This window comes from Siniperca chuatsi, linkage group LG3 (assembly GCF_020085105.1).
Source record: "Siniperca chuatsi isolate FFG_IHB_CAS linkage group LG3, ASM2008510v1, whole genome shotgun sequence".
In the NCBI taxonomy this organism is placed as follows: Eukaryota; Metazoa; Chordata; class Actinopteri; order Centrarchiformes; family Sinipercidae; genus Siniperca; species Siniperca chuatsi.
In genome coordinates this window covers 2,600,611-2,616,229 of record NC_058044.1, presented here as the reverse complement: position 1 = coordinate 2,616,229, position 15,619 = coordinate 2,600,611, and the positions used below count along the sequence as shown (strand labels likewise).

General features: G+C 40.8%; 1 protein-coding gene across 1 annotated transcript; it reads right to left on the bottom strand.

Annotated features, from left to right (window-relative positions):
• Nucleotides 1-472: 472 nt before the first annotated feature.
• LOC122873129 (SERTA domain-containing protein 2-like) lies at nucleotides 473-15,226 on the bottom strand. Its single transcript, XM_044189493.1, has 2 exons — nucleotides 14,726-15,226; nucleotides 473-5,246 (listed from the first exon to the last, which is right to left on the bottom strand). The coding sequence occupies exon 2, from the start codon at nucleotides 5,240-5,242 to the stop codon at nucleotides 4,238-4,240; it is 1,005 nt and encodes a 334-aa protein (XP_044045428.1). The 5' UTR covers nucleotides 5,243-5,246; nucleotides 14,726-15,226; the 3' UTR covers nucleotides 473-4,237.
• Between the last annotated feature and the right edge of the window lie 393 nt (nucleotides 15,227-15,619).

The window sequence follows — 15,619 nt, the reverse complement described above, 5'->3', positions numbered from 1 at the left end:
TGTGAAGTCAATTTGGTCGTGTCATTGTGACGTCACAGTTTGATTGACGTCTGACTGCATATTGTATGATTTTCTGTCAGTATAAACCAGTAAAGTATGAAGACTTCAACTGCAAAACCAGTGTACTATATATATATATATATATATATATATATATATATATATATATATATATATATATATATATATATATATATATATATACATATATAAAGATATATAAAAATATAATATATAAAGTCACATAGTACATACTGTATACAATTAGTATGTACAACCTGCTGTTACATCATCCGTCCAGCAGGTGGAAACACAGAGGTTAAAATGTTAAGAACGTAGATCTGGATTCAGTTATAACATTTATGTATCAGGACATGATTGATCCCATCTGATCAATCTGATCAATATATAACGACTCTGAGACCCTATTTAAAGTACCTCCAAATGTGGTCTGGTGGATCTGATTATATTCAATGTGTTCTGGATGCGTTTACAGCTGCATTAACATGAGTTTTGATCCACATCAGGTACCAAGATACAGATCGCAAGTTAATAAAGTAAAAAAAAAAAAAAAAAAAACTGGCCCAGTGTTTATCCATTCATAACTTTCTCTCTCACACACACACATTAGAGCTGTGGCATAGGTTGAATTGAGTGTGTTTGCATTGATGAAATCCTTAATATATTACATAGTTTAAAAAAAAAAACTCCAATCATTTATTAAATGACGGTAAATTTCGGTAGATTTCCACCAAAAATGACCTCCGAGTTGATCTTCTGCAAGCTTCGACATTTTACTCAAAAACTCTTTTCTGCTGTGAGTTTTTCCATTTACTGTTAAAATCAATTTAGAAATCAGTTTTGGTGGATTCATCCCAAAGAATAACACAATTTATGTTCTGTGCAAACAAAGTATTAGTGTCCAGAGTTACAATAAATATACACAAGAGCTGAGAGATAATAAATAATTCATAGAGTTGTGTATTTCTGCAAAAGGGAACGCCTGCATTTCAAAGTTCGTATTATCATCGCTGACCATTACCTCCGTTATTGCAATTTAACTTTTGTTTCTTTAAACTGAGCTGTCACATCATAAACTACATACATTTCTTTTTCCAGATGCGAGGTTTTTTTTTTTTACCCCAGGTTGTAGTTACGCTCTTAAAACTTTTATTTTAGTAAGAAATAATTTCATTGGTTGAGTTAAAACAGAGTTAAAAGTGAGTTTGGCTAAGTAAAATTAGACTGAAGCTCATTTAAAAACACCAGATGAAGACAAACAAGCTTTCACAGGAGCATGAAACTCCCATTAAAACCACAAACTGTGTTTTTTGCATTTCTGTTTGTGTACAGAATAAACAAACTGAGATACAGCATGTAACTCCCCCCATATGCTACAAATTGTCGTTATTACATTACTGTTTATGTACGCAGTAAACAAACAAGATACAACATGTTAATGAGCTTTAGAGGTGCTGGTTTCCGCTTGTTTCCGGTCTTTACGCTAAGCTAGGCTAACCACGCCCTGACCCCAGCTCTGTACTGAACACACAGATATGAAAGTAAATAAGTGTATTTCCAAAATGTTAAACTATTCCTTTAGCAATAATGAGAATCTGTCCGTATTCAATTATATAGGTTTGCTTAAAAAGACGTGCTAGCAAGAAAGACCTTTAGCTCTCGGTTCCTACATGGCTTCAGTTTATTCTTATCCCCAGGAATATTTACATCCCTGATATTTTTGTGGTTTTGAAACATGTTCTGTGTTATTTTTACTAAAATACAAGCTAGCACAGAGACAGCTAACGCGTAGTTGGTCAAGCTGATTCATGTGACAAGCAAGGTCTGTGTGTGCTAGTTAGCTCTGCTAATGTTCACAAGCTAGACAACATTGTCTTTGTTAGCCGAACTAGTTTGAAAGTTTGAAAACACAGAAATGCTCCGTGAGCCGCTGGCATAGCTACTAGCGTAGCTAAACATACAATATCAGTTTAGTGCAAGAAAATTTAAGTTACGTTTTCTACAAATTATTTGTAGCTTGTTATCTTTGATAACCTTTGAAGTCCAAAAACAGCGATACTAGGCTATAGCCGGCTATAGTTAAGCTAGTTATCTAAAATGCTAATCTTCCAACTGACAAACATTAACCCAAAAATAAAGTTATTAGCATTTACATTTTTATTCATATTTATATGTGACTTTCTTCTTTCCCATTTGATTTCCAGTTAGCTAATTCGCTGACTTAGTTCAGTCCTTATCGAGGTTTAACTCAACCAATGTGATTTTCGGCCCTTTGTGCTACTGAAGCTACAAGTTGGTTTTCACCCAACAACTGTGACAAATTGTACCAACGACAGTGGAAACAAACTCGATGTGGTCCGAAGCAGGAAGTGTGACTGATATCGTTGGCTAAACGAGCAAGCTAAAGACGTTTGCTGTGATTCGTGTTACTCTGATTTCTCAACAAAGATAACTGCCAAATTTAGTTTTAAACAAGAAATTTAAAGTCCGGTGATATTATATATTTTTCTGTCTTATCAAATCCAATGAAAAGAACAAAACAAACAATTAATTGATCCTACTGACAAGTTGTTTCTGTGTACCCTGACAGACTAACACATTGTTGGTTTTGGTCTTTTCATGGGATTTGTTGACCATAAGAAAACTACATAACATAACACAGCAGACTCATCCTTTACATTTTCATTTCAAAATCTACAACAAACAGATAAAACAGCTCAACATTTACACGCGTTGTGTTACTTTTTAAAAGACTTTCACATTCTTTGTTGATAAAATAAAATCCATTTTGCAGGCTTTTAGGTAATTAAACTGCATTTTGGAATAAAACTTCCTTCAGCGTTCATATTGCTTCGTGACGAGCAACAGCGAGACGCGACAGAGTGATAGAGGTTCAAAAAGGCACTGAATTGTTTTGTTTTTCATAACTGCTATTGAGATCCCCCCCCCCTCATTTGTAAAAACATGCACAGATAGTAGAAAAGTCTCTGGAGATTTTGTTTCTTACAATTCTCGGACAGCGGTAGAAAACAGGACGGTACTTCACATTAGCGTTATTGAACCTGGAGTTCACCTGAGTTCACTGGAAGACAAAAGTCTGAGCTTCTGTTTGTGTTTCTGTTCACTTTTGTAAGGAAGTTATTCACATGGTGGATCCTCAGCATGTAGCACAGTCTGAAAGTGTGCTTCCAATACTTTAACTCAGTGATTAAAGTTGCTCTGTGTATTTATTTAAAACATTAGTAAATCTTGGTAAGCTAAAATGTAACAAAGTGGGATCTGATTGGTCGCGTGTACCTGTACCTGTTTCAGTGTAATCGCTGTAATCGGTGGATTCACTTGAGAGGACAAAGTAAATCCACAAATGTTTTTGTGTCAAGTTTAACTTATTGACCAATAGCAGTCCAAGATGGATGGTTGCTGTTGCATCATCCGGTTTTACTGACCCTCCTCTGTCGGAGAAAAACCTGCTGCAACAGAAACTTTGTGTGGCTTTACTGTCCCGTTAGCGACCGAGCTAACGTGTTTGTTACATGGCAGTTAGCGAGCTTGCTAGCTCGGAGCGCTTGTTTTCTCTCTCGATTGAATGAAATGAACAATCCTGAGAACAAAAAAAATGTCAGAAGGGAGTAAACAGCCCAGTACAGAGAAAACAGAAAAGAGGCTCGGAAAGCTTTTGTAACTGACTCGTGCTAGCATGTTGGCTAAAATTAATGCTATCATGATGGCCAGAGCCATCTGTAGAGGTTAGCTAGCCGTAGCTCTGCACATACTCACTACATCACGAGCCACGAAGACACACGGACTTTCTTTGTGCCACTTTCTGGTGTGACCAGGCCTTTACACTGCGTTTTCTTGCCACTCCCCTCCTCTTTGTGAAAAGGATAAACAGGTTAAAGCAATATTTTTCCATTGCTCTTTCATTACTACAACCACCTGCCATCTCTGAAACCTTTAGCTCCGTCTCTTCTGGAACAACAGCGCCCTCTACCTGTTTTGTTCAATAAAAGGATCCAGCAGATTTCTCTCTACGTGACCACCCAAAGCGTGAAATACAGCTTATGTAAGTAAATGAATGTACCAGAATTTATCGATGTTAAAACTCTACACTCAGCAGCTTGAATCCCCCAGAATAAGGCCAGTGTGAAGTACGCTGTAACTTTAAAACTGTACAAAATTAACAAAAAGTTATAAAACGTCTCCTCGTCTCGTCTTCTCAGCTGCCCACCAGCACCTCCATGATGTGGTCCAGCTCAGCCAGATCCATTTTAAAAGGCTGGTTCTGAGTGCCGGCCCCTGCCGCACTGTACCCAGACATCGACCGGACGAGGTCGTCGGCCATCACGGCGGGAGACATCTTGGATGACGGCGCTCCCGACGGGGGCGGGCAGGGGCCGAGGTCGTACATGGAGGTGTCAATGTCTGTGAAGAGGACGTCGTCCAGGGCGAAGTCAGTCAGGAAGGAGCCCGGGGAGGACGGTGAGGGAGGAAGAGGAGGAGGACGAGCAAGAGGAGGTGAAGGAGGTTTCTCCAACCTGCTCTCCACCTCCTGAAAGCCCCGCCCATCCTCCTTCATGACAACATCCAACAGAACCCGAGCAGGAGGGGGTGACGGTGGGCTGGAGGAGGAGGAAGACGAAGAGGAAGGACAGAGCTCCTCGATCTCCTCCAGGGCTGAAGAGAAGCTGTCTTTGGGTGACGGCGTGGGCTGCGAGGGCGGCGGCGGCCTTAGGGAGTGGTGCAGGTGGTGGTGTTGGGTAGAGGAGGAGGGCGGCAGGGTGAAGAACATGGGCAGGTCCTCCTCCAGCAGCGAGGCGGGAGTCAGGCAGGAGTCCAGCGGCGTCAGTCCCGACAGTGACGATGAGAGGATGCTGAAGGAGGAGGGAGGAGGCGGAGGTTGTCGGTAGCTTTCATCCTCACGGGTGGCGGCGGCAGCAGCGTCGGGCGGTGCAGCAGAGAAGAAGAGAGCGCCGACGCCTCCTTCCTGCCTGAAGTCGTCGTGGATGCGGCGGATGATGTTGTTGATGAGGACTCGGCGCTGCAGGCCGAGGTCGGCGCCCATCCGTGGACCGTACAGCTTCATCAGGGACATGTTGAGGACCGTCTGACGCTGCAGGGTGTAGGACGCCTGCGAGATGCCGCCGACTGCCAGAGGACGCCTGTCTTCCTCCAAACCATCCTCATCCTCATCCAGTTTCCGCTTCACCCCGTTACCCAACATAAATCTGTGGAGTAGAGACAGAAACAGTTCAGAGAATGACGACGTGAAACCTTTCAGCGAAGTGCTTATTGTTAAAAAGTGAAGATAAACTTTGTTGATCTCACGCAAGCAAACTGAAGTGTGACAGCGGCAGAAGTACAAGAACAGATGCACAGTCGAGAGGCTAACTAGCTTTAAAAAACATATTATTTACAGATACAGAGAGTGAGACGATGTGGTTGAAAAGCTGTGGACAGGAAATGAAATTAGCAGCACCTGCCAAATACAGGGTCAAAAAAACCTAACTTTCAGGCCCTCAGAAAAAGCTAGCAAGTGGACCTTGAGCTATGATTATTTCGTCAGAAACTGTGGAAAATTCAATAAAATACAAATCATCACAAACCATCCGCGTGAAAAATGTATTTAAAAAAAAAAAAAACATCAAGAGGACCTTGTTTACTGTAAACTCGTGTGAATGTTTAATTGCAGCAGAATAAATCCAGCGGAAAATCAGTTTAAACCGTTTCTCGGTAAAGATATAAAATAACAAGCCTTACTTACAGGTAACAAAGATTAACAGAAACGAAATGTGACAGAACAACAAAGATCCAAGGAACTGAAGGAAGATCTGAAGTATCCATCGGAGCAAACCTCTGAGTAAAAACAGAAAATGAAAGATGACACAGAATGTCGGGGGTCACCTAAAGATCCCAGACAGTCTTGTGACAAGAAAGTCACTGGTTTGAAACCCCCTGATTTACAGGGGAAATCTGAGAGGCAAACAGTTGCTGTAGGGGTGCCGTTGAGCAAACATGTAACCCCCCCCCCCTCACCACATCTTTAAATCAGCAAACTGAGCAGCTCTCAGTGTGAAGGAACTGGAAAACACGAAGAGTGATGCTGAGAAAAAGAGCAGCGAGTTACATGACTGGTGACACGTAAAGTTGATGTGATGGACGAGTCACAGGTTTCCTGGAAGCTGACCTCACAAAAACTTCCTCACAAAAGTGTGTGTGTGTGCGAGCGAGTGTGTGTGTGTTAACAGTCAGCTGACCTGCTCCCATGTGAGCCACGGTCAGCTGATTGGGTGGGAGTCCGACACCTTCTGACTCCCTGAGCAACAAAACACAGGAAACAGGCGACTTCCGTCCTGATGACCACGCACCGAACAAAACACACACACACACACACACACACACACGTGCACACACACCTTCAACACCCTGGTGACCAGCTGGTTCTCCTAAAGCCTCCCTGTTTGTGTTTGTGAGTCCCACAAGATTCATTTTTGATCTCACAAAACAAAAGAAAATATCCTCATAAATAAACTTACTTACTTAGTTAAGTGACTCACAGGTGGCGAGAATAAAACAAGGTGTGTGTAAAATAATGTGAAACTGACTAGAAGAAAACTCTGTAGGAAACTTTGTGGGGAAGTTTTGTTTTGTTTTTCACACTGTCGCTCACTTCGACTTTATTTACAGCGTCTCGGTCCTCGGTCAGGTAAAATGACTTTGTGACGAAGGTCTTAAAGTGTTGTTAATAAAGTTGTAAAATAACGTAAAGTAAGTGAGTACAAGTGATCAAAAAGGGAAAAAAACAACAACAAGGTAAACACAGAAACGATTACCCAAATGATCGGTTGTAAACTTCAAACTGACTTCCACATTCGGCTTTGACCTTCTGCACTAATCAGGGCCGTGGGTTCACGCTGTTTTCCAACTGACTTTTCACCTGAGCTCACTTTCAGTTTCACTTCAGGCTGAGATCTGTGGTTCCCAACGTGAAGGGCTGGCAGGATGGCCAGTGATTATTTTCATTGCTGTGAAAATTTTCATTGCAATTATTTTCTCGATTAATTGTCTGTCTATAAAACGTCAAAAAAAAAAAAAAAAAAAAAAAAAAACAAACTGAAAAATGTTCATCACGATTACCAATTAAATGTTTTGTTCTGTCCAACCAACAGTCCAAAACTCAGTGGTGGAAAGTAACTAAGTACATTTACTCAAGTACTGTACTTAAGTACTTGTACTTTTTACTTGAGTAGTTCAATTTTATGCTACTTTATACTTCTACTCCGCTTCATCTCAGAGGGAAATATTGTACTTTTTACTCCACTACTTTTGTCTGACGGCTTTAGTTACTTTACAGATTAAGATTTTACTTACAAACAATATGATCAGTTTATAAAATATAATGTTACAGATTAAACTACCCAAAGGGATATAAAGCAGATCAATTTTGCTTCACCTGGAACAACTACAACATCAAAGTCCTGCTTAAATGTTAATGCATCAATAATAATAATAATAATAATAATAATATAATAATAAGACTGTCAGGCCACTCAGCCTAATGTGTACTTTTACTTCTGATACTTGTTTCCAATAATTCTGTACTTTTAACATTTTGAATGCAGGATTTTTACTTGGAGTATTTTTGTAATGTGGTGTTGCTTCTTTTACCGATTTACGATTATCTGAATACTTCTTCCACCACTGCCAGTTTACAATTATATAAAAAACAGAGAAAAACAGCAAATCCTCACATCTGAGAAGCTGGACCCGGAGGCTGTTTGACACTGTTGCTCACAAAATGAATAAAACATTCAATTGATTATCAAAATAATTTCAGTAGTTAGTTTGAAGCATACCGATACCTAAAGGGTCGGGTTAGACCAGAGGTGAAAGAAGTACTCAGTACTCTTTTACTTAAGTAAAAGTAGTAATATTACTCTGTAAAAATACTCTGTTACAAGTAAAAGTCCTGCATTCAAGATTTCACTTAAGTAAAAGTACAAAAGTATTAATAGCAAAATGTGGAGCACATTTTAACTACTTTATATACTGTTGGATAGTTTCATTTATAGCACGGTATTTTATAAATTGATTACGTTTTGTTTGTCAAATCTTAATCTGTAAAGTAACTAGTAATTCCAGCTGTCGGATAAATGTAGAGGAGTAAAAAGTATTAATATATATAAATATAAATATAAATATATATATATATATAAATCTTTCCCTCTGAGATGTAGCGGGGTGGAAGTAAAGTAGCATAAAACTGAAATACCTCTAAACTGTACGTAAGTACAGTACTTGAATAAATGTACTTTCCACCACCGGGTCAGACGTGTATTTGTGATGGTGCATGTGCATATCTGTGTGTAGGAGTGCTGATCAAAGCAGCTGTTGGGTTGGAGGTTTGTGGTGGTGGTGGTGGTGGTAGCGGGGGATTTGAACCGGTGACCTCTCGATTACCCGGCCAACAGGCGGCTGACAGATTGAATTAAGCAGCACACACACACACACACACACACACACTCCTTCTTATATCTGATTATTCATCAGCTCTCCCTCCTCCTCACTACTTTGAACTCATGTGGGGCCCCTCGGAGGGGCCATCTGCTGCGGCACCCAGAGAGGACGAGGTGAAGAGGTGGCGGGGCGAGAGACATAGGAACAGACAGACAGAGAGAGAGAGAGAGAGAGACAGACTGTCTGTGCTTCTGTTTCCTGATGATACTTCTGACTGATTATAAAAACTTTACTGATTGTGAATCCTTACACATCAAAACTGCATCTTGTAGCAAAGACTGACTCTGGATCAGCTGGCTGAGGTTCAAATATGTCCCCCCCTTTCCTCCCCCATCCTCCCCCTCTGCCAGCTGTCTCTCTGATGAAGTAAAAATCCAAAAATAGTTTCAGAAACGCTGCATTTGTGGTAAAAAACCCCAGAGTCTTTGTCGTGGAGATCTGACACGACGTGTGTGTGTGTGTGTGTGTGTGTGTCACATACCTTTCCATTGAGTACACTATCAGAGCAGGTGTTGTGTTACAGACTGAAGCCTCAGTATAAACCCATGCGGTCACATGACCTCGCAATCACATGACCTCATGACCTCGTGACCAGGTGACCTCAGCTACCTGGATCAAAAATTTAGGTTTGTATCTGCAGCAAAGCTGCAACTAACGATTACCTTTGTTATCGATTAATCTGCCGATTATTTCCTCGATTAATCGTTTGGTCTATAAAACGCCAGAGGCAAAAAGCACATCACAGTGACGTCATCGAGCGCTTTGTTTTGTCTGGCCAAACCCAAAGACACTCCGTTTACTTTAGACACGAAAAACAACACATCTTCACATTAGAAGAAGCTGAAACCAGTGAATTTTTAAGTCGTTGCTGATTAATTTTCCGTCGACTGACTTATCGATTAATCGACTGATCGTTGCAGGTTTATTCTGTATCTATGTTTGGCTCTTTTAGCTCGGTTCAGCTGCGAAACGGAGAAGTCAAACACCAGAGCTGAGCGTCACTTGAAAATTTGCCAATGTGTCTTTCTTATCTCTAAGAAAAACATGCTGTTTCTTATCTAAAGATAGTTTTCATTTTTACAAAACACATTAACATTATTACTGATGTTTTTCTTCAATGCACCTTACCTACGATTATGAGAAGTATATTATTCACTCCTCCACCCAGTTTCAGTCCAGTTCAGCCCAGCAGAGCAGCCGCCCCCCCAGTTAACGGCTATATACACCGCTACACGAGTCTCACGCTTTACTGTTAAGAGTCACGTTTAAATGTCTTTGTTCATCATCTGTGATGTGAAATAAAAAGCGTGCGTCTTGGTCATAGTCGTCGTCTCTCCTGCTGCTGTCAGCCCAACGCTCACGTCACAGCGGCCTAAATAGCTGCCAATTAATTACATGACGATTGGTTAATCAATAAATCTCTCAGGTCACGTTCACACTGATCACGTTTGGAGTTGTTCACTTAAATTCTGTCCAGATAAGATAAGTCTTCTAACAACTAACCTGTGGCGTGAGAAAAATCATTTAATCACAGCAAAGCGCAACAGCCCGGCCTCATCTGCTGTGCACCAACTACAGATTCAACTTCCCTCTGATGCTAAAACCTCCCACCTGGCGGGGCGGGCCACTCTGCCCAATAAACCAGCAACTTCAGAGTCATGTGACTTCTGTTAACGAGCCGGGACTTGTTTGTACGTCAGCTGTTTGACCGTAAATGAAACAAAAACTAAAATACAGCTGCAGTCAACTTGAACTATCTGCAGGTGTGATTTTACAGGTAAAGAGACATTTTGGACACTTGGTGTCAAACCTGTGACTTTTCAGTGACAGGACAGCGTCTGTGCTGCTGCTCCTGGATCAGTGTTAACACAGCAAGGCCAGTGTGTTACTATCAGGCTGTGGGGAGCTGTTTCACTGAGCAGCAGCCTCCATCACAGGAATTGTTTTGCTCAGCAGGCTTCAGTGTTTAGTCATCCTGACAGCCAGCAGCAAACCACCGACCGCCATCTTTCTTTCTCTCTGTGTGTTTCTTTTAATTTATTTTTTTTACAAACTGACTCCTGCAGTGTAGATTTTGCAGGAGCTGCAGACTGTGCTTTTATTCGCTCTGGTATCACAGTTATGATCGGGGCACATGTGAAGATCAAATCCAGATTACAGACAAAAGCCTATCCTGGTTTTTCCTAAATAAACTACGAGACGGCATCGTGTAAACACTTTCCCCAGGTTTCGCAGTAAATCTGCAAAAACAGCAAAAAGGTTCCCACTTCTGCAGCGACGATCAAAAGCCGCCGCATCGAGTCACCTGATCGAACCGCGCATCCACGTAAAGCCAGCGTGTTTCACAGAGCTGTTTGGAAACGGCCTTCAGAGTGGATACGTGCGAAAAGGAGGGGCTGCAACGATAAGTCGGTCGATTGATTAGTCGATCGAAAAATACTATCTGCAACTATTTTGATAATCGAATAATCATTTTAGTCATTTTTTAAGCATTAATGTCAAATATTCGGTGCTTCCAGCGCTGCGAGGAGTTGATGCTTTTCTCTGTCAAACACGACAGTAAACTGAATAAATATTTGGGTTTTGGACTGTTTTGAGGACGTCACGCAAAGTTCTTGTACTGCTGCTTGTGTTCACACAACATTTAACATTTGAGAACTGAAAAAAGTCATAAAGTGTTGTTTTGGTGTCGGTACAATAACTCGGGTATCTATAAAACTGTCTGTTTGTCGACCTAACTAACAGTCTGCGTGTCAGCCTGACATGCAGGAGCATGTTGCTGCTGACTGACCTGTTTAAAGTGAAGCTGATATTTACAGCACGCAGTCAGAGAACAAGAGCGATATTCGCTTTGTTTTGAGAATAATCTATAATTTATACGTCTGGCTTTTCTTTCCTTTAGCACGCGACACTTTTTCTGATTCTTCTCGTGTCAACAAAATATTAAAATAAACTTGTGTTTTCTTTGCATGAGCTGAAATAAGCTGAGACGATCAGCTTTCTGCTCGCTCTCCAGACTCTGTAGTGTGAAGGTTTTGTTTGTGTGTGTTATTAGTTATAACTCCGCTATAAAAATATGAGATATGCTGCTCCTTACTGCTGCTGCTGCTAACTGAGATCTCTGTGTTTAAAGGGAAACCGAGACTCCAGGAAGTGAAGGTGGACTTTACTCACGGAAAAGAAATCCTGTGTGTGTGTGCTGCAGCGGCTGCCGCCTCCTCAGCGCGCTGCAGGATATTCCCCGCTGTGTGTGTGTGTGTGTGTGTGTGTGTGTGAGTCATCATGTACAGTGCGTCCATCAGCACTTTAGCTTAAAGATGAAACGCAAACAAAACATTTGCATCTTCTTGCTCCCGTTTCAAACTGAAACCGTATACGAGCGTCTTTATCTCTCAGTTTCTGGGCAGAGCCGCCTGCACGAGTCGTTGATGAGTCAGTCAGTTGTTCTGTTTTTGTCACTAAACTTTTCAGTCTGATAAATAAAGTATCATATACTTATGGGAACTTGTGTGTTTTTTTTTTTTAAAGGTTTACAAAAAGGAGTGGGTTGCAACGGAGGTGTTTTTGTTTTTTTATTTTTTTATTTTAGTAAACAGTAAAGTGAAACCAAAATAATTTCAGCTAAACGTAACCCGCTCAAAACTGTACAAAAACTGGGGGGAAGTTAATGTTAAAAAAACAAGTCTGTCAATATGTGGTTTTTCATAGGAACTGTTAAGAAAGAAGAGCTGCAACAATTAGTTGGTTAATCGATTTGTCAATTGACAGATATATATATATATATATATATATATATATATATATATATATATATATATATACATACACATACATATATATGTGTGTGTATATATAGTTTATTGACAAATCAACTAAAGACCCAGTTTACAAAAGTCAAGTGACAGAGTGAAACTCAGATCAGCCTGCAGCCTGTTGACACTGACAAACACCGACCAGATGTGTTCATCCAGAGCAGAAACACACCGGTTTATATTTAACATGTTTAGATTTATGTTTCAGGATGATGCTGCGATTTGCGATTAAACCTGTTGTGGACATACGAGTGATCAACTTGTGTAGATCATTTGTGTTCACTGCTGCTGGTTTACATGAACCCCAACATGAAGCCGCAGGAGCTCAGCGGGCGCTACCGGTGCGTTTGGTTTAACAACTGAACACTGAGACGAACAAATTAGCTTTCTTTCAGCTTTTGGAGGCGTCTGACGATGACCGATCATCAGGTCAACATTTTAATGTGTCCAAAACGTTGGTTTATGACCAAATACTTGCAAAACGCATGCCATTCCCATCAAGCTCAGCTGTACTTTGTGTTTAGTGCAAATTAACAAATGTTAGCATGCTAACATGCTAAACTAATATGGCGAACATGGTAAACATTATACCTGTTAATAGCATTTAGCTCAAAGCACCACAGTGCCTCCGTACGGCCTCACAGTGCGGCTAGCATGGCTGTAGACTCTTAAGTCTTGTTACTTGGTAAATGACGATAATCAAGAAATCAATCGACTATCTGTTGATCAACTGATCTTCTTTGCACACCCCCCGCTGCGTGTTCAACATCTTATTCTCGACTCCTCAGCCAGTCAGCTCTTGTGTCAGAGTTGAGCGTAACTGGCAGAGTGTGCGAGTCCAATGTCGAAGCCTTACATAATACACACAAAGTGCTGATTGTACTGCGTGCGGAGTGAACGTCTGTCAGTCTGCTCCACTTTTCTAAACTGCTGCTCGACCACATTCTTCCCTTTAAACCTCGACTCCACACCAGGAAACGTACAGCATGCTGACCTTTGACCCCCAGCAGCCAATATGTGTCACCACAACCAGACTTTACTCGCTGTCTTCACGCCACTGCTGCAAATCATGTCTACGTGCACCTTTTACACGTTACTTCTCTTCTCGTGGCCACTATTTAAAGTGTTTGTAATAATGATTAAAGCCTTAGGTGTGTTTGGTTTAAACAAACTGATACCTGCGGTGTACCTCCAAGCTAAAGTGATCAGTTCACCAGTGGATTTTACATATAAAATAAAAAATGAAACATCTGTTGGTTCCAGCTTCTCAAATGGGAGTTCTGTCTTTATCGTCTATCTTGTCCGATAAGTAGCAACCGGTAAATGATGGATAAATTAATACATAATGATAAATTTGTCATTGGTGACAGGCAAAAGTATATATTCAAAGTTCATAATACAGGCTTGGCCACACCGCACGCTACTTAATTTAATGTTGATCATAGTTTAATACAGTTTATTATACTTCTGATTGTTTAAAAAAAAAAAGTTTTAAAGGCTGTTTATAGTTGCTATTGATACAGATTTAATTTTCTTGGACACAATTCTTAAATAACCACAAAAAAGTGTTTAAACTCTGAAAATACTAATACTAATAAGTCTGTATCTGTATGGGTCTAATCAATACTTAAAATATTAATTACTTACAAAAACCTGGGTACATGACAGGTATACCTTCTACTGTATAGAAGATATAAATATCATTAAGAACAAGAAGAGTATGAACTAAGTGTTAAGTACCAAAAGGAATACAATAAACCTGTATGAGAACATTAAGGGGAATTTAAAGTTACACCACAGAAGATAAATAGCCCACCAAGTATGAAAAAGTCACTATTGACCACCATACACTCACTATAACCAACTAAGACAACATTATTGTCATTTAAAAAGCTATTTTTCATCATTTCCCTGCCTGGGTTTTGCTCATTAGACGGTCAGTTCACTGTAATATGTATAAATCCCTGCGGGCGACCCGGTGAGCGCAGTATAAAGCTGTCAAAGCAGCAGCTGGTTTCCAGACCCTCCGGGACCTCCAGGCCACCGGCTGCTCCCCGCCACCTGCCCGGCCACCAGGCACCCGCCCCCGGCCACAGCCTCCACACAGGACCGGAGAGAAAAGCGGTTGTTCTGATTACATTTGTACATAAAAACCCAACTCTTTTTCTGATTATAAACCGGTTCCCGTGCGGTTAAAGGTTATAGCTAATTAATAGTAACACTGTAGTAACGTTTAACAGCACAGGGCAGCCATAAGTTACAATACGAACCGCCCGGAGCTTCCCGGCTCACAACGGACAAACGGCTCCCCGGTGAGGCAGCGCGAAGACAAGTTTCTGTATGTTGAAGGTGTCGGTCGGTGCTGGTCTGTCACTCACCACATGTAGCTAGTCCCATCCAGGGTCTCCTCTGCTGCATGGGTGTCGTCGGTGAGGCCAGGAGCGGAGCGGCGGACGGTCAGGAGGAAGGAGGAGGAGGAGGAGGACGAGGACGAGGAGAAGGAGAAGAACATGGAGGAGAGACGAGCCGTTAGTCCGTTTGTCTGTTTCTGCTCCGCCACCGTCCGTGCGGGTGCCTCGACCTCAACACTCGCCGAGCTCCACACACAATGGCGAAGCGGAGCGGAGGAGGAGGAGGAGGAGAGGGAGGAGGAGATGTGTCAACGAGGCACGCGAGTCAAGACAGCAAAAACCGCCATTAACACCACTTCCGGTGACGAACTTCAAAATAAAAGCTGTTTCTTCAGCCGTTAAGCCAGGGAGTCATGTATTAACCAAAAAAAACAATGCACATACAACAAGACAGGCAATAATGAACATTATATATTTTTGACGAAACAATAAACAAATCAATGTCGACTCACTAACTTCTTTCCAGAGCTTTCAACTGATCAGAAGGTCTTCATCAGTGGACTCGGTTGTTATGGAGATGGATCTGTTGACATGTAAGCTTTAAGGACCGCTTGTCCATGTTGGTTTAAAAAATAATAAATAACAATTTTAATCCTTTTAAAAAATATCAAATATATGAATTATATTATTGTTTATTATTAAGTTACATTTTAATGGATTGTTAAACTTAACATATTATCAATATTTAATATATGAATTAATAAAATATTATATTTCTATTTTATCATTGAACTAAATGTCTACTCCAGTAGCAATAAAACAAGTACAAATAAAATATAATAAATAAAATGAGGCAGAAAAGATAAGATACATAAAATATATTGCTAAAATTGAATAATTGATAAAAAAATAAATAAACAA

Coding starts and splice junctions, on each gene's coding strand:
- LOC122873129 (XM_044189493.1), bottom strand. CDS start 5,242: ATGTTGGGTAACGGGGTGAAGCGGAAACTGGATGAGGATGAGGATGGT.